General features: G+C 41.0%; 2 protein-coding genes and 1 long non-coding RNA gene across 3 annotated transcripts; 2 read left to right on the top strand and 1 right to left on the bottom strand.

The window, feature by feature from the left end:
• Positions 1 to 2,135: 2,135 nt before the first annotated feature.
• LOC130194175 (uncharacterized) lies at positions 2,136 to 11,285 on the bottom strand. Its single transcript, XR_008831796.1, has 3 exons — positions 11,103 to 11,285; positions 10,841 to 10,944; positions 2,136 to 3,642 (listed from the first exon to the last, which is right to left on the bottom strand). It is a non-coding gene; the product is annotated as an uncharacterized LOC130194175 (long non-coding RNA).
• On the top strand, positions 6,483 to 8,850 carry LOC130194168 (serine protease 1-like). The gene is made up of 5 exons (XM_056415060.1): positions 6,483 to 6,820; positions 6,907 to 7,054; positions 7,163 to 7,295; positions 8,001 to 8,258; positions 8,354 to 8,850. Exons 1-5 carry the CDS (start codon positions 6,769 to 6,771, stop codon positions 8,513 to 8,515), a joined length of 753 nt encoding a protein of 250 aa, XP_056271035.1. The 5' UTR covers positions 6,483 to 6,768; the 3' UTR covers positions 8,516 to 8,850.
• Positions 11,050 to 13,468, top strand: LOC130194169 (serine protease 57-like). Its single transcript, XM_056415061.1, has 5 exons — positions 11,050 to 11,153; positions 11,226 to 11,379; positions 12,223 to 12,352; positions 12,441 to 12,695; positions 13,147 to 13,468. Exons 1-5 carry the CDS (start codon positions 11,111 to 11,113, stop codon positions 13,306 to 13,308), a joined length of 744 nt encoding a protein of 247 aa, XP_056271036.1. The 5' UTR covers positions 11,050 to 11,110; the 3' UTR covers positions 13,309 to 13,468.
• The last annotated feature ends 6,531 nt before the right edge of the window (positions 13,469 to 19,999 follow it).

The following is a 19,999-nucleotide window of genomic DNA, read 5'->3' as shown; positions in this document are numbered from 1 at the left end:
ATAAAAAGGCGAGAAATTGTCCGGAAAAATTACGTTTGAATAGTTGTTCTTTAAAAAACACATACAAACTATTAGAATATTTATTTTTAATTTTTGGAGCTGGACTTTGGTCCGATGCCATGTTTATATTTTTTTCCATCGCTTGCGTTGAAAAGCTCCAAAAGGTATCTCAACGATAACTCCTCATTTCACAACAAAGACCTTAATAATACTACATTATAATTCATAATAATGAGGTGGCATTGAGTATTATTGATAAATCATTCAGTTCAATTTGAAAACAGACGTTAATACAACTGCTCGACTTCTTCAAAATATATGGGATTAATCATAAAAAATGACATTTCTCAAGGTTTTTCTGTAAAAATGTATCGTACACAAATGTATGAAATTAAAGGGAATTGACCAAAAACACGGTCTTAATTGTGTTCCCCTTGTGATACAAGATACGTGAAGCTATAGATCACAGGTGTCAAACACAAGGCCCGCGGGCCGAATCTGGCCCACCACGTCATTTTATGTGGCCCCTGACGGCTTGAAAGACATACGATCACCTTTTCTTTAAGAAATGTAAGAAATACAACCCTGTGCTTTTATTTTGAAGGTTTCAAATTAAATGGATTTATGTTATAATATTAGATAAATGTGCTTATGCACCATATTTCTACTCTCAAATAAACAATAATCAAATGCAAAGTGAGTTGTGCAATAGTTTTAGTTACACCGGCCCTTTAAGAGGCGGTCATGATGCTGATCTAGCCCACGGTGGAAACGAGTTTGACGCCCCTGCCATAAATGAACAAATATGCAAACACATCGAAACTCCTACATGATGTAATGGCACAAATTGATTCTAAAATAGTTGTTAATAACGTTGGAGCTCTACTTGAGAGGTGATGAACAAGTCAAACAGGGTAACGGTTTCCACTTAGCAGCGGCGTCAGTTACCGCAGCGTTGCTCCGTCAAAAATATGCAAAAGAAACACACACCTGATGTATATGTGGCTTTTAACTGTCCTCCGCTTCCTCTGAGCGCAAAGGCACGAGTTCACCGTCCTGCGTCTCCTTTGGAAAATACACATTTCATAAGAAAGAAGGAGAGCGTGAACAAATTGATTCAGCGCAGTCGAAATACCTGCAAGACCGGCCAAACCCCATGAAGCATTCTCCGGATGCCTCCAGTCCTGCCAGACACCGGGGGATGAGGTGAAGAGGTTGATGGGTGAATCAGAATGGATGAGAGGGGGAAAAGAAAGGAAATGAAATGATTGTTGTTCTCATGCGGGGCGGATACACCTGAAAAGGCCGTATGCTATGTTAGCGAGACGGACCGCGGAAGAAAATGGGGATTATTTGTCTTTTTGAAAGTTGGTTTTATGTCTCCAGCACCAGATAATAGTCTGAAAAAAGATAATTTAAAAGAATATAAATGAGATTCTTTGCTTTCGGGGCGAGAAGTTGATGAGAAGGTATGGAACTAGAGCGAGCTAATGGTTAGCGTAGCTTAGCTTAGCATAGAGCTGGGAGACGGGGGTCAAACAGCTCGTCCGACGAAAACAAATACCCACGACAAGAACCTCTAAAGCTCCCTAATGAAGACATTATATGAATGAATAAAGTTATAAAGACCAAAGTGTGTAAAGATGAAGGGGCTTTATGTGCTGAAACTATTTAGCCTATTAGCCTGGAGCGCTATGTTTCACCGTGATGTTGCCAAGCAACCGTTAGAGACTGGAGACTAAACAAATGCGATATATAATGTGTTAATTGGCGTGCTTTTGGAGGCGCCGGTGAGCACTTTTCTTCTTCAACTTTGGACAGAGCTAGCGGCAGCTTCCCCCTGCTTCCCGTTTTTTATGCTAACGTCAGCTAATTAGCAGCTGGCTGCAGCTTCAAGAGAGAGAATATATTATTCCCTCACCCTTAAATCACCGTTACGTCCTCCCCAAGCTTAACATTCGCTATTGTTTCAGAGCAGCACGCAAAGACAAGAAGACAACAGGAAAGAAAAAAAAGCAGGAATAATGAGCCGTCAATATTTTAAAGTGCATCTCAGAGCAGCGGCCAGGGTGAGTATGTGTCACACGATGCGACCGGGGATCGAACCAACGGGCGTCAAATAAACTCAAATAGACTCAAATAAATATTTTTAAGAAGGTTCGGGGAGCGCACAAGTACACACACACTGACACACACTGACACACAAGCTGAACATCTGGCATCTGAGGGTGGTGGAGTCGTCTGACAGCTACAATGGCGCCCCGGAAGTGGAGGTCGGATTTTGACTTTTTCTGGGGGTCACCGGTAAGAGGAGGGTCAAAGAATATACACTACCGTTCAAAAGTTTGGGGTCACTTAGAAATGTCTTTATTTTTCAAAGAAAAGCACTGTTTTTTCAATAAAGATAACATTAATCAAAAATCCACACTATACATTGTTAATGTGGTAAATGACTATTCTAGGTGGAAACGTCTGGTTTCTAATGAAATATCTCCAGAGGTGTATAGAGGCCCATTTCCATCAACTATCACTCCAGTGTTCTAATGGTACATTGTGTTTGCTAATCGCCTTAGAAGACTAATGTCTGATTAGAAAACCCTTGTGCAATTATGTTAGCACAGCTGAAAACAGTTATGCTGGTGATATAAGCTATACAACTGGCCTTCCTTTGAGCTTGAAGTTTGAAGAACAAAATGAATACTTCAAATATGAATCATTATTTCTATCCTTGTCAATGTCTTGACTATATTTTCTCTTCAATTTTCAATTCATTTGATAAATAAAAGTGTGAGTTTTCATGGAAGACACGAAATTGTCTGGGTGACCCAAAACTTTTGAACGGTAGTGTACATGTAGTAATTAAAATAATGATAATTGTCACAGGAAATTGATGATAATAAGAAAGAAGAAGAAGAAGAAGAAGAAATGATAACTAAATACTTGCAGTTGTTTGAGCCTACAGCTATTTTTTCTCTATCCACCTTTGCACAACAAGCTAATGGACCTCTTTATTTAATGGCTATGAAGCAACACTAAAAATTAAAAATAAATTATGCAGAGAGAGTATAAAGGTTGCAAGACTCTTAAGAAGATGATCAAAGAAAAGGTGGCGGCAGCCTTCAGGGCCACAGACCATCTCCTCTATAGTTGGGCCAGCGGAGGCCGGCCAGCCACATGTTGGCCAACGTCCCAGTCGACATGACGAGGTTGTCTTTGGCCCTTAGTGACTGGAAAAGACCAAAGTCGGTGCCGCTTCATGCAACGTCTTAGCCGTGCCAAAGCCTCTCCAGCCTGTAGTTCTTCATGCCCGTGGAACCAGACAGACTCTGTGTTTTGTCACGCCGGTATTTTTTTCAACGCTGCAGTTTTATTTATATTAACAGGTGTATTTTCCTCCTTTAAAAAAAGCCACATTATTTCGTGAACAATGTTAAAATCTGCTTTTTCCCCGTTTATATATACGACGTGAAGCAGGTGGGGAGGTTTTCCTCGGATGGAGTCCTTCTTCTGCGAGTTGCATCGGACTGTTAGCATTTACTGTTTCCAGGTCTGTCAACATGTCAACTTGACACCAGCGAGAAGACTGGAAACGCTGGATCCACTCCCACCGAGTCGGGACGGGAACAATCTTCCACTCAAATCCTGTGCTGAAAAAAAGAAGTAGCTGTGTGTGTAAAGTGCTTATTTTACCATCGCGGACAGATTGTGGAACAGTAAATGTGACATTTTAACTAAAAAGCTGCGGTCTAGACGAGCTGTGGGGTTCAGCCGCAGGCCGAAAGAGGAGTGGGGCCTTCAGGACCGATGATCGATCGGTCCTGGCTCCACACGTTTGGACTTTATATGAAGGTTTGAAAACGCATGTCTCTAAAACACATGCCTCTTAAATCTTACTCAACGTTTCTGTGTGTACAGAGTCGGACGCCGTTAGCTCGTAACACCCACGGCGGAGCCAGAAAGAAAGAGTCACGGCGGAATAAACTATGATCAATCTCAACCCCGCTGACGTTTACATCCAAAAATAAAATAAAATGACCACCAGTGAGACAAGGAAATAAAACAATGTGGGAGGATTGTGTTGCTGATTCATCAGAAATGGTATTTAATTGACTGTTCCTTTTTATACCACTTCACGACCCCCCACCCGCCCCCTCCCCCCCTCCATGTCTCTGAAGTGAGAAGAATTTATTAGACGGCTCAATTTGTGACTTTAGATTATATTTTACAGCGCTGGGGAAGTGGCGCCCTCTGGTGGTGAGACAGCGAAGTGTTTTAAATAAAAAAAGTATTTTTGCAAACTCTGGCTCTCTCTGCTGGATGTTATGAAGTCCTGACAGAGTAACTGCAACAGCTAAGATAATATACACTTGATGGTATCCAAATGTACAGTATTTAGAAGAAAACATACAAAATAAAATCACCTTAACAGCCTGAACCGTAAAGGTCGAACAGAAACAGGCCCGAAACGACACAGAAAACTCGTTACATTGAGTATGAAGGAGCAATAAAACATATTAAGATGCTAATATTGTGTTAAAACTGCTAGTTTGATACCCCTGAGTAATAACTGCGCTTAATTTAAGACAGTTTCTTGCACTTTTACAGACATATTCTGATACAAAAGAATATGAATTGTATGCAAGACGTCACCCTGAGGGGGCAGTCGTACTCAAAACAGCACGAAGCAATCCTATCTAATATGAAAACTCCTAAAAAGTGCTGAGTCACTGCTCAAGCATTGGTGGAAGAAGTCCTCCAAACTGTCTATTCAGTAAAAGTAGTCACACTGTAAAAATACAAAGAAAACCTGCATTTAAAGGTGTACTGGGGTATTAGGAACCAAATATACTTTAAGAACCAGAGTAAAATTACTTTTTTATACACTTAAAAGAATATTTGATATATTATTATTGGATTCTAATTATTGACGCAGTCATGTGCACATCTCAGGGTGAGTTAATGGACTTCCTCTCTTACTGCTTTACCTTCCTCTGCTTGAGGTGCAGAGACTCTGACCTCTAGCTGACCTTTAGAGGTCACACAAAACCAACTGGTGTTTATGGTCCGTGCATAAAGCCTTCAGTACAAACAATTAAACACATGTTCTAACGCGCTTTAAAACATCTGCTGCTGCCTGTTGAGCGACGATAACAACTAGAGGTATACTTTCAACGCTGCAGCTGGACGCTGCGGTTTCTGTAACGTCTTTTCAAAGAAACCAGCGGATGGTTCCAGGTTGATCACCAATGGAGGTGAGTTTCATTTCACACTTCACACAGTTCACACATACTCACGGAGGAGGAGGAGGGGCGTTCGGGGCAGCCACAGATCAGTGTTTCCCAGAAGTGAGAGGAGAACCAACAAAACCAAAATTAATAAAATTGAGAGAATAAAAGTGCCAAAGATGAATAGTGATAAGGACCGGTGTGGAAAATGGATTTGTGCTGATTAATTTTGCTCACATTAAGTAATTAAACCTATTGATGTTGTATGTAGTTGCAGTGAAAAGCTGTTTCCTCTCTGCACTCAAAATATACACAAAATCATTGAGAATATAATAATAAAATATATGCAACATATAATAATAAAATATACACTAAATACATTAATAATATATATGTATATATATATATTATAATTTACATAATATAATAACAATACAATAAAATATACACAAAATATAATACATATTAAAATATAATAATAATATAATAATAAAATACACACAAAATATATATAAAATATAATATATATATATATAATAATAAAATATACACAAAATATAATAATATACATATTATAATCTACATAATATAATAAAATATGATAGTCATAAAATATACACAGCATATAATAATAATATATATATTATAATATAAATAATGTTATAATATGTAATAATAGAATAAAATATACACTAAATATACATATAAAATATAATTATATATATATATATATATTTTGTGGAGCGTACTTCTTCACACATTCCTCATTTGACCTCAGACTGCAGACACCAGCAGATGAGACACGATGGCTAAACCCACTTCCAGCTGTCAGTCGGCGATCACATGGCTTCAGAGCGTCTGACCATGAGAGAACAGACTCTCAAACCTGCGTTTCCTGTTCCCGGAAGCCTCCAGCAGCCCAAAGGTCACAGCTAACAAGTGGATCCTTTGCAAATAATTTAGTTTGAGAATATTATTATTATCTTTATTTAAAAGGGACCATGTACAGTTAAAACATAAATGTTCCCATGTGATGCACTGTACCAGATTGTAGCTATACATATAATGTGCATCTGTAGTCCCATGACAGACCATAACAAACATAAAACAATTACAAACATAAAACAATAACAAACATAAAACAATAACAAACATAAAACAAAAACAAACATAAAAACAATAACAAACAGTCCAGGAGAAGACACACTACGACAGTATATGTAGAAAGAAGAACACAAAATACACAGAATGCGACGCTAAAGTACAGCACATGAATAAATAAAATAAATAATAAAAAACATTAAAAATAAGAAGCCATAATAAATTTTTTGATTTAGATTTTTAGAATATTTTTTTAAAGTGCTGAATAAATTTCTCGCGTGAGAACTCATCCCACGCTCATCACATAGAGCGAGTACGTGGAAACACAGAGGATGTGGCTAGACGGCTGCAGACCTTAACCACAGGGGTCCCGTACTGAGCCCACGGCGTTATATAAGGGCCGCCCTCACACCTCAGAGACAGCAGCTTCAGGACCGCCGCCATGACGACACACGCTCTGCTTCTTCATCTCCTGACTGGCCTCACACTCCACGGTGAGACGACGACACCTTCAGTTCGGTCTCCGACCGCCCAGCGCCGCGTTACCTCGTCCTTCTTGTTCCTCCTCGTGTCTTTTCAGCCCTCGGGAGCGAGATCATAAATGGCCGGAACGTCCCGGAGAACATGATGGCGTACATGGCCTCGGTGCAGAAAGACGGACGCCACGTGTGCGGAGGATTCCTCATCAGCGAACACTTTGTGGTCACGGCGGCGCACTGCCACAAGTCGTGAGTCAAGTTCCCTCCATTGGCGTTAATCAGAAATCCAAATAACTTCATTTTACATGCTTTTTGTTGTCGTTGTTGTTGACGACCTCTCCATGATGTTTCGTGCAGGAATCTCAGCGTTGTTCTCGGTACGCACAACCTCCGGAAGGTTGATAATAACACGATGAGATACGACGTGAAGACCTGCAAGTATTCCTCGTACGTGAGCGTCAGAGGAGGCCATGACATCATGCTTCTCAAGGTGTTGAACCGGCCTGTCAACTGACCCGTTTTTAATTCAAACAAATATTTGTACGTACTCTTTCTGTACACAACTTCTGCTGCGTACCTTATTTAGTGTAATCAACGTAAAATAAAATGTTTATTTGTTATTAGTGATGTATTTTAACACTATGAATTGATTTTGAGTGAGCGGGTCGAAATTACCCTCAATAGGGGTCTCATCTCTATCACCCCATGAAAAAAAGAATATTTAAAAATGCAAATAAAATGTTGGCAAAAATACATGTTATGGTAGATTAAGGCAATTTATATGTAGATTTTTCCAAATGTACCTAAAAAATAGTTTAAACCAGTATTTTTCATTAAAACGAGTGAGATATTCAAATTGAACTCTGATCTATGGAGGGGTGAATAACTCCAATCCATTAAAAACTGATTGAATTGTTAGTAATGGTGTTGCTGATGAGGTACAACATATATTTATCAGGATTTTTTTGTTTCTGACAACTTTTGGATGATTCAACATGACCCGGGAACATCATTAGAAACACACTTAACAGGAGGGTTAACCAGCCGGACATTGTGATAGTCACATCTTAACTCTCAAAAAGAAAAGCACCGACATCGATACGAAGAGCAGCTCCATCTTCCACCAACTCGTTTATAACTTGACGTACACGCCGGCGATGGGTGTTAACCCCTCTGTCGCTCCGTGTGCCTCCAGCTGTTCAGGAAAGCTCGACTGGGCAAAAGAGTAAAAAAGATTCAACTCCCGAGCGTCGAGATGAAGATAAAGGATAAATCAAAGTGCCGCGTGGCCGGATGGGGCTTCACGAGAACCGACGGGAAAACCGTCAACGAGCTGAAGGTGGTGGACGTGCCCATCGTGAGCCCCGAGGTCTGTAAGGGGAAATGGGGAAATGATCTACCTGCCAATGTGCTCTGTGCCGGTGGATATGGCACCAACAAAGGATTCTGTCAGGTGTGTTTTCAGTACAAAAATTTGAATTTCAATGTTTTCCATACAGTCTTTGAGAAATCGAGTAACCAAATACCGCCCCTCCCTCCTCCTCACAGGGGGATTCCGGGGGCCCACTGGTGTGCGGCGGGAAAGCTGCAGGTGTCGTGTCTTTCAATCTTAACAGCGACTGCAGCTATCCAAATAAACCCAACGTCTACACAAAGGTATCCAAATACCTCGCCTGGATCAAAAAGATTCTCAAGGAGAATGATTGTTGAATGTCAGAATTCAGCGTGCCTTCCTTGTCCTCTGTTGACATCTTTAAACTCACTTTTATAAAATTGCCTTTTTTTAACAGAGGACATTCTTTATGCGTTATATATGTTGTATAATACTGGTCTGGGTACACCTTTTGAATTTTAAATCTTGGTGTTTTTTTGCTTTTAAGAGTGCTCAATAAACACAACATTTTATTCCGAAAGGTATTGTAAGGCTGTATTGAAGATGCCATGTCGCAGTTTGTTATACACATCAAATAAAAAAAATGATGTCAAATGCTGTATTTTAATGACTGTGGTTATACAAAAAGTTATATGGAAGAGGTTTATTTCCAAAAGGTATTGACAATACTTTTTAGAGCAAGATTGTTAGAGAATGTATAATTTAAAAGGCCCTGCAGCAAAACCAGCTCGATACTAGACTACAAGACAACTCTGTCCTGGTGTTTTCATCTACAGCTGATGAAGAGCATTTTTAAATCTAATTTGCAAGATCTTAATGCAAAAATTATGCAAATAGGAAATAAAACTTTGTTTAATCCTAAACACAAGCCTCTCTCTCTCTCTCTCTCTCTCTCTCTCTCTCTCTCTCTCTCTCTCTCTCTCTCTCTCTCTCTCTCTCTCTCTCTCTATATATATATATATGGTGAAAAAGAACATCACTATTATATGTATAGCATAATAATATAATACATATATATATATAATATTAATATATATATATTATATCTACATATGTATATACAGTATATGGTGAAAAAGAAAAGCACACTACTATATATATATAATAATATATATATATTATTATATACATATATATTATGTTAATATATATAATATATATTATATAATATATATATATATATATATAATAACCCAGTCGAATGTATTACCTAGATATATAATATATATAATGTATATATACATTATATATATAATATTTATATATAAATATATTATATTAATATACATTATATGTATAATTTATATATAATATATATATAATATATATATAATATATATATATTATATATATATGATAACCCTGTCGACTGTATTACCATAGATTTGGCCTCCCTCGGTTTGTGAGTGCTTGCCTGCATGTGTTAACGGTTTATGTGTCAATGTACGATGTAATCATAGTAACGTGCACAAAGCCAGGATCCCCCAGTCGAAAAACATTTTGTAAGAAACTTCTGGTCAAAGAACAGACAACATGTTGCACAGCGGTTTCATAACATCAGCTGCACGGCCACAACCTCCGTGAGCCAATGTTCTCGTTTAAAAAACGGTTTCTTTGGCCTCCCGCTGTCCGCTCTCATTTAGGTGTCCGTTTTATTTCCAGATAACAATTGTGACGTGCAGCTGATGAACATCTGCCAGGTGAGGTGGCTGGAGAAAGGTGTGCGACCGTCACCATGGTTACCTCCTCTGCTCCAGTGAGCTCCCATATAAACTTCACCATAAACTGTGAGAGGCGATGATGACGTTCACAAGCCAGCTTCAATTCCCCACCTCACCGTCCGTCTCCAAAATCGATATATATATATACATATATATACAAATATAAATATATATATTTAAATATATATATAAATATATATATGTGTATATAAGTTATATATATTTAAATACATATATTTAAATATACAGTATATATATAAATATATATATGTGTGTGTATTTATATAATATATATATATTGAAAAATATATATACACCTATTTATATAATATATATATATATATATACAGGAAAGGGATTCTGTCAGGTGCGTTAATAAAATGATTATTAATTCATCTTATCCAGGAGGCGCAGATGATATATGTGTGTGTGTGTGTGTGTGTGTGTGTGTGTGCGTGTGCATGTGCGTGCGTGCGACAAAAATAAATGTTTGTCAAGGAAATCCACACAAAGGAGCCCCGGTGCTGCGTCTGTGTTATTTAATGGTTAAATGTGTTAAAAAATAAATAAAGTTGACTAAAATGTCGACATTCCAAATGAATTTTAAACATTCTATTAATTTGCTTTCCGTGGTAACGTTCTTCATCAAGCGATATACAATTGTATTAAAGTTTTTTTTTTAAATGCAAAGGGTTCCTTCTCCAGTGTTCAGTTGAGCTCAACATGCATTGCACAAAACCACATTCTTCCTTAAGAACCTTCTCACACATGGCGCAACAAAAAGATGAATAACTCATCACGCTTTGCACGATTGAAATCCAAGAACACCATAACTTTGTAAGAATTGCACTTTTTTGCCGCTTTGTGAACTTTAACCACCATTCACCCCGACATGTTAACCTTTATTAAACGAGTGTCTACCTTTCAGGTCATCGGTAGGTTTCTGTCCGACTCGCGTGGCGGTTATATTTCCAACGCCATCCGGTTTCTTGCATCAATAACGAAGCCCCTTTTTTTTCGGAAATCTGAAAAAAACCACATCTTTTGTAACGCCACCAACGACTTCACGACGTGTTAGCAAACACACTGAAGCAACAACGACCGCAGGATAAGCAAGCGATATATATTCCTCTAAAAAAAAAGTAAACCGACAAGACCACGAGCAGGAGTTGTGGATTCTCACCAGACACCATGGCAACCGGTTCCCTGCTCCTGCTGCTCTTTGTCCTCAACGGTGAGCGACATTATATGAATCCGCATTCACCGCATAGCAGATAAATCACGCCGCGTGACGTCTGTGTTTCAGGAGCCGGTGGTTCTCTTATCGTCGGAGGCCGGGATGCCGCTCCGCAGTCGCGCCCCTACATGGCCTCGCTGCAACTCAGAGGGCGCCACAGCTGCGGGGGGGCCCTGGTGAGAGAGGACTTCGTGCTCACGGCCGCCCATTGCCAGATACGCAGGTGAGATTTATTCTCCTTTTTTCATGCCAATATATGTTTTTCTGTTTTTTTAAATTTTTTATCACATCAACCGCTTTCATTTGTTCCCATTAATTCAGGCTGGAAATCTACTCGCAGTGACTTTTTGTTTGTTTACCAGATGTACACTACCGGTTAAAAGTTTTAGAACGGCCACATTTTTTCCAGTTTTTATTGACATTTTAAGCAGTTCAACTCCAGTGAATCACCTGAAATGGAACAAAAGTCAGCGGCAAATTACCAGAAAAAGTTTAGGTTCCAAAAAACTGAAAAATAATGTACATTTCAGGGTTATCCTGCACACAAAGGCCTGTTTCAGGGAACAAGTAATCGGTTCACAACCTGCAGCTGGAAGAACTTTCTGAACAATATTTGATTTCCATTGTAGAAAAAACATACCAGTGTGTTCGACTGCTATATCTCCAATTGTTTGTAGAGATTACATCATTTGTTCTAGGCTTTTAATTTCAGAGTACATTGAGAAATTAAACTGTGTACATTTAAATAATAACTGGAGAAATTGAGATGTTCTAAAGCGCTTGACCGCTCGTGGAGGTAATCCATTATATTAAACACTATGTGTGTGAAGTTGAAGCTATAAGCTAAAAGAAGGAGTCATTTTAAAACCGGTTTTCCTGGATCAGGGATGCTCTCTTTGGCAGATGTTCACTTAAATCAGGAAAGCAGAGATCTGTAGATAGGAAACATAAGTGATGCTTTGCGAGTGCCGACTATGACCAACATGGATAATGATTTTCCATCAAGAGAGACGATTACCCGCCTCAATAGCATATTCCAGGTCCTCAATACTCCTGTGATCTCCAGGCCGTACACAGTTGTTCTCGGAGTCGGCTCCCTGACCGCTAACGAGACGACGAAGCAGGAGTTCAGCGCCGTCCGATCCTTCCCACATCCCAGCTACGACGGACATGCGAATGACATCATGCTCATCAGGGTGAGGACCGTTTACCTTTTTTTGTTTTGGTCATTTACACGACTACAGATTTTTAGAATGACTGTTTTTTTCGATGTCCTTGCCGCAGCTCAACCGTCGAGCCCAACTGACGGCAGCGGTGCGGCTGATCTCTCCGAAGAGGGGCCGGCTGAATGCCTCAAGCCGGTGCATCACCGCCGGCTGGGGGGACGTAGGGGACAACGGCACCTTACCCAACCGGCTCCAGGAGGTCAACGTGACCCTCCTGCGGCGGAGGATGTGTCGTCGCCGATGGGCCGGCGTTCCCATCACCAGGACGATGGTTTGCGGCACGGGGGCCCGCATGTTCCAGGGCTTCTGCTCGGTAGGAGGCCAACGCGACCTTTGGAGGAGTTCTGTGAAAAGTGGAGACGCTACACACCTTGAGCTAAAGATCTGAGTGATGACACCTTATTACCTTCGCATTGAAAATGCGGAAGGTTATGTTTTGATCGCCGTGTATTTATTTGTATGCGTGTTATTCGCATAAGTCAAAAAGTATTAAACCGAATCGCATGAAATTTGGTGGGATGATTGGTTATTATCCGGGGACCATTTGATTAGATTTTGGGATCGATCGGGTCAAAGGTCAAGGTTATGGTCATGAAAAGGTCAAATCTTATTTTTACCACTTTTTATCCAATTGGCATGCAACTAATGCCAAAATGTTCAGAATTCAATGCCCAATCTTGTGATATGCGAAGGTATGCGCTCTACCGAGTGCCCGTTCTAGTTGTAGGTGTGCAGTAAGCAACGAATATGTGTTTCTGTTTCAGGGGGATTCAGGTGGTCCGTTGGTGTGCGATGGAGAGGCGGCGGGCGTCGTCTCCTTCTCTGGACGCCAATGCGGAAACCCCAGGACCCCCGATGTCTACACGCGCATCGCGTCCTTCAGACGATGGATCGCATCCGTGTTAAGAGACAATCCGGCTGATTAGATTAAACTGGTAATATGTCAGCATGCTCGATTGGGATCTAATTTTCCAATCAGGCCCTTTTTTAATATACAAGCATGTGAAGTCATGTTTTATCTCTGGTGAATGAAATGAGGTGATACATTGTGTTTTTGTTATAAATAAAAAGCATGCAAAAAAATTAGGAGTGACTTGAAAATATTCTAAAGGGGGAAAAATCAAGGTGAATTAAAAAAAAGTGACATACAGAGACACAACCATAAAACGCAAGTTACGTATGTAACTATGGTTCTATGAATCCTGGATGACCGCCAGAGGCGGTGCTTAGCACTGGATCTTCCGTCTTGCGCATAGCAGGTCGAGTATTAATAACAACAAAGTCACCCGTGACCTCGGATGACCCGCCCACCGGGTATAAGTTCCGGTGTCGTCCCGAGATCAGTTCTACGGAATCTTCTCGCGAACTCACGAGATTCCGAGTGACTAAGAACTCTGGCGGTCATCCAGGATTCATAGAACCATAGTTACATACGTAACTTGCGTTCTATTTCATCCTTCCTGACCGCCAGAGGCGGTGCTTAGCACTGGATGACTTATACCAGCAGAGTCACGAGGAATCCCAAGGAAACTACCTCATATGACTCAAGCAGAGGATTTGGACCACCTGCAATGCATGGAGGGTGTTCCCGCTCACTCTGTAGTCTCTGGTGAATGTGCAACGATGCCCCTGAGGCTGTTGCATACATATGCACCTATATTCCCTACGGGCATACCTCTTCGGGTCGCCCGTGATGTGGGAACGCCGTTGGTAGAACAACACCCTGCTCTGGATGGCAGAGCACGGACGTTCACCACCTATGCCCAGGCAATGGCCTCCACTATCTAGTGGAACAGGCACTGTTCTGTAGTGGCAAAGCCCTTCTTAGATCCACCCTAACTGACTAGTTATGGTGGTCAAGCTGTGCAGGCTGGACAGGCTGGTTGAGACCCGAGCGTGCCAGCACCTTTGGGGGAAGCCACTGCTTTAGGCCGCAGTGTGACACCCGAGCCCTCTGAGTTCCCCTCAGACAAGGCTCATTGACCGACAGGGCGTGTAGCTTGCCTACTTGCTCTGCCGCAGTTATGGCAAGGATGAAAGGTCTTTGCCGACGGCAACCACAGCTCTGCCTCTGCCAAGGGAGGCGAGCATAGGGTGTCCAGTACCCCGGGCAAGTCCCTGGAGGAGCCCTCGGGGCTCAGGGGATAGTCACTGAGGCCCTCCTTATGAAGAGGGACACCAGCTTGTGGCTGTTCCGCATCATTGTCGGCTTTAGCATGCTGCCCTGAAATGGCAGCTATGTAGTCCCTCAGGATAGAGGCAGTCATGCCCTTAACCAGAAGGGATGACGGAGGCGTGAGTACCGTAGGCACGAGGCACCGTCGTTAGCCTGAGTGGACACACTCTGCTAGCTATGCACGGCGGCAATGCTACCAAAGTCAACACACACGCTATCTCAATCGCTACAGAGAGCCGGTCGCGCCGGTGTAGCAGCACCGAGCGGACATGCTCCCGTTAGCACACAGTTAGCAGGAACGAGCTCTGCTCCTGTGGGATATGCCGTCATAGGCAACAATTGTATTCGATCTCACCCGATTGAAGCTTCGCGGTGAAGGCACTCTGGTGAAGACCGAAAAAGACTCGTGCGTTCTCCGGTCCGCCTCGACGGACCGCCGAGAACGCAACGTCCTCCTCCAGGAGGAGAGCTCGTCGCAGCCTCTGGAGGGCGACGGATCGCAACTCCGACCATTTGGTCACAAGGCTCCCCGCGACGAGCTTCAGTTAAACTTCAGCTTTAGCTGATGCCTGCTTGCGAGAAGATGAAAAAGAACTGATCTCGGGATGACACCGGAACTTATACCCGGTGGGCGGGTCATCCGAGGTCACGGGTGACTTTGTTGTTATTAATACTCGACCTGCTATGCGCAAGACGGAAGATCCAGTGCTAAGCACCGCCTCTGGCGGTCAGGAAGGATGAAATAGAACCATGAATTCTGTCTTTACGACTTTGGAGAATATTTTAGTTTACCGGTCCTGTTTTGTTCATGTTTGTATATTTGGTTGGTAGCTATCGGTCATTCTTGCAGCATTAATTTAACTGTTGCATTTTTAAAAAACAATAAAAGTGTCTGGACAGCTGAGCAAGCACTGAGTGGAGTCCGTCTCGTGAGCAGCATGCACATTTATAATTAATCTTTAATTATAGTGTCATTTATAACGTGGTATACTTGTGTGGCTTCCTTCCTAAAGCCCATGAGACCATAGAAATAGAAGTCAGTTAGATAAATGCTCAACAATATTTTAGCTTGTGTGTGTGTGTGTGTGTGTGTGTGTGTAGGTGTGTGATGCGTGTATTAATACACTAAGCTGCAAAAACTAAAATAAAACCCCAAAGTAAATAAACAAGTTTAAAAAACTACTTCGGCTGTTGCTCCTGCGCCTGCGCGCCCTGAGAGACAATGACGTCATCAGCGAGTGCCAATTTATTCCTGTACTACCGTATTCCTCGGTTATAACAAACTGCAGCCTAACGGAATCCGCACTGCTCTTACCTTTTTTTCATATAAAGATATGTTTCTTATCCTTGTTGTCTCCTCCAATATGTATTGATCAATATATTGGCTCAGGTGATAGTGGTGCATTGAGGTTATGTGCTTTCAGCACATTATGTTTTCTTTAAAAGATTTTATTTGGGACAAAGTATGAATATCTTGCTGTAAAACATATTTGCACATACTTACTAACCCTTAATGCTCTGCCCACGTGCATGTATGACACCCTCGATAGTGACATGCATTCAGATACGATGTGAAGAGCACCTTTTGAAACTGTACCTGCAGGTTTGAGTCATGCACATATAGAGTGTGTGCATCCTCGCGTTTAAGGTTGCAAATAGATCCAAAATACTTCACATAATTGTATTAAAGATATGTCATTTTCTCTGCCGCAGTGGTGTGTGAAGAGGACGAAATGTGTCGCGAGCTCTGTTCTGATTTTCTGAAAATGAAGATGCAGAAAAAGAAAAGAGTGAACTTGGAAACATAATCAGAAGAACGTTTAATTTATTGCTAATGTTGCTTCAACGCAGATGTTGCGCCGTCTGCCCCTTTAAGTCAAATTCAAGGAAACTCTGCCGTCACAGAACGAAGAAAAAAATCCCGGCCTCACTTCGCCTGTCGCGCGCTCGGCGGTCGCGTTGTGGACGCTTTGCATGTCACTCACACCGCAATTACGCTATTTCCGAAAACACTCGAACGCAGCATGCGGCGCTGTCTGGGTCCGTGTACGTTTTGTTAGTTTGTTTTTTCGTTTCATTCCAAATACGGAATACGGAAATCACGTGGTTTTTTCGTTTTCCGTTTGAAAACCAAAAACGGAAAAACGGAATACCACCTCCGTATTTCGTTTCTGCTGTCTGAAACCAAAAACGACAGAACGGAAGTGCTTAAAATTAAGTCAAAATAAAAGCCAGTGATACATATTCGTATTAACCTTAGAAGAATATTAATTAATCAATATAAAGAATAAATAATTAAACGGGGATATTTTAACGATGCAAACACATAGCAGGGTAACGTTAGAAGAATATTAATTTGTCAATATAAAGAATAAATAATTAAACCTGGATATGTTAGCGACAGTGGTGACGACGGGAAGTTTAATATTCATGTAGCCTACACAGCAAGAATCACCTTCTCACTTAATCGTTGCCTTGTTTGATGCAACACAGTTCCTAATATAGATTAATCAAAGTAATGTTTCTGTGCAGAGACTATATTTCCACCGCAGAGTAAACGGTTCACCTTTATACCGCTAGATGGCAGTATACCTGTTATTGATACATATGTATTTAATGCCGTTTATTTCCTCTGATATTTATGTTCATGGTTAATTTCCAGCATAGTTGTATACATCATGTATTTACTTGTTTTATTTGGGTCATTTTGGAACTAAACATTCCCACATGGAAGAGTGAGGATATGATGACCACGAGGCAATACATATTGACAATTGAAAAATAAAGAGACAGTTGAGTTTTTCTTATTAAGCAGCGTTCAGTTAGCACCCAGTCACAGCACTACCTGTGCTTCACCTGTAACCTTCATTACTACATCATCATTACATCAACGGTTAATGGGGACAAGTTTTTTGTTTTGTTTTTCGTTTTATGTTTATATGCATGTGTGTATGTATAGAGTGTGTGTTTATATGTATATATGTGTGTGTATATGTATGTATATGTATACGTATGTATGTGTGTATATATATATATGATTCTTTGAAATAAGTTTTTTCGAGAAATCATAGGTTAGGGCACTTATAAGCTCGTTAGCTTCAGCCTCGACCCTTTCGGTCAGCCACTTTCTTCTTTTGTTGAATTATGATTGTTGTATATTTTGCTGATCGAAATAAACTAACTCATCATAAACATGTAACCTGTTCTGTTGTGACTCTGCTGTCAGTGTCTTTACTCCTCTGACTACATCACATCATCATCATGTCGTACTTTGGTCTCCAGAAGGATGGAGCTCTGTGTTGTGTGTGAACATGTTTTGAGGAGCTGACTACATGAGTTATTGTATCAGAGTGAAACATGGAGAGCACAGCTCCTCACATCTCTAACATGTCTCACATAGATTTAGATAAGCCATATTCATTGGATTTGTACACACTTAAAGCTGATTCTGGTGGGGGGGCTTTATGAGTCCTTATACCAAGATCGGAAAGCTACAAACAAATACTTGAGAGTATTATGGTTAACTAGTTAGGGTCTCCAAACTAGATAACCATAATATCCTTTTCTCTTCTTTTTTCCCCTAACATGTAATATTTCTCCAGAGCAGCAAGTCATGACCTTGTTTAGCTAATAGCAACAGGTTTAGCTCAGAGCAACAGGTCGTGGCCTTGTTTAGCTCAGAGCAGCAGCTCACATGTACTTATATCTGATCCAATGACATCTGCACACTTCTAGATTCGTAAAGAAAGACAATCTTTGGTATTTTCTAATTATTTATGTCAAGCACAAGTTAACTACTCCCCTAAAAGAGGGAGCCTTCAGAATTAGTGGTAGCATTGCATTAGGATTACATTCTTGTATTTGAATTGTATTGCTGGATCTCAATTCCTCTGATTCTTCCATCTGCAGTCAATCTGCTCGCATGATTTACATCATCAAAGTTTTGCCTTCCAAGAGCTGTTCCAAATGAAAAGTGAATGTCAGATGTATGAACCGTCCTGACTGAGCTTCACTGAAGCTTTATACCTGCTACAAGCTCAGGTCAAAATGGTGTTTAGTATTATGTGATTTACGAGGTTGGCTCAGATTGTTTATCATTGATGTTTGTTCCTGCTGTTTGATTGTAGTGCTCAGACATCAGCTGTGTTCTTAGTAAAGCAATAGGTGTCAGATTGACATCCAAACTGAGGGTGTCAGGGTCCTTAAGCTGCCCTTCATAAACAAGCGAGGTTCCCAACCACATAGGTGTCCTCCTCCAGTGGGAAATCTTCACACTGGGTCCAAATCTGTGATATCCGGCTGTCGGGGAGACCGATTTATGAGCCTGAAACAAGTGATACAATGGTGGCTAATGTATGAAGTTATCATGGCTTCACCGCCCTAAACCGGCTGCAACCGTCTTGTGTGTGTATATTTTGGGGTGTACGTTAGTTACCTAGGTCAGAGGTCACTGAACAAGCTATCTTCCAGTGCCTTACTCACACTGGCAGGGGGTCAACACACCGTGTCACTATCAATAGTTGGTGTTACAGGTCCAGACTTTCCCATTACAGATTAAAAATGAAATTCGTGCCAGACTTTGAAGACAACAGAAGTGTTAATTCAAAAAGAAAATATTTCTGCCTTTAGACCCCCAACATTTGAAGAAAAGAAAAACATTCCGTCAGTTGAACCAATTAAAAGCACAGACAATAACAACTTAGACACACAAAAACATCAGCGTTGGCAATTTCTCCTTGAGATGTCGATGAGGCCTTTGAGTCCATCTTTGAACGGTTGTGGCAGATTATTCACTGCATTGTCCAGCAGGACACTTGTATCAGGGCACTGCAGAGCAAATTCCTCACTGCAGCTTCCTGGTCCTGTAAACTTGGAAATGGGTTGGTGCCAAAGTCTGACACTCGTGTCAGTGACCCCACTTCCTGGTCGTACCAGTCTGCAGCCACAGATGCATTTGGCAAAAGGTCTGTCGACAGCTTCTTTGGGCATCCATCTCTGGCCAAGTAATTTGGTATCCCTCCTGTAATAATAATTCAATGTGGCTGTCACAACCATGCCATGTATTGCAACATGCTCCTTCTAGTATTTGATTAAACATGTTTAAGAAACATTCAAGAGTAAAACATTTTGAAAATAATTATTCACATTAAAAAAGGCTTGAAAGACCAACCGAAGACATACCAGGAATCCTGTGTGCATTCCATGCTTGCACAGTTCGGTTAACACCGATCTGGGCCAACTGGCATGTCAAAGATGACACACAGAACCGAGTCATCTGGTCCTCCATGTCCAGCTCCTCCTGATCCACCAGTTGGACCAATGCAGCTTTCAACTCGGTTGTTAATTTCTGGCCAGATTCTCTCGATTCTGTGATTCTGTCCTTGCAAAATAGAGACATTTTCAGATTCTTGATAAACAAATATTTTCCCCGCCCCCCCAGA

This window comes from Pseudoliparis swirei, chromosome 5 (assembly GCF_029220125.1).
Source record: "Pseudoliparis swirei isolate HS2019 ecotype Mariana Trench chromosome 5, NWPU_hadal_v1, whole genome shotgun sequence".
In the NCBI taxonomy this organism is placed as follows: Eukaryota; Metazoa; Chordata; class Actinopteri; order Perciformes; family Liparidae; genus Pseudoliparis; species Pseudoliparis swirei.
Note: the sequence above shows the minus strand (reverse complement) of the source record. Positions and strands in the feature narration are given on the sequence as shown.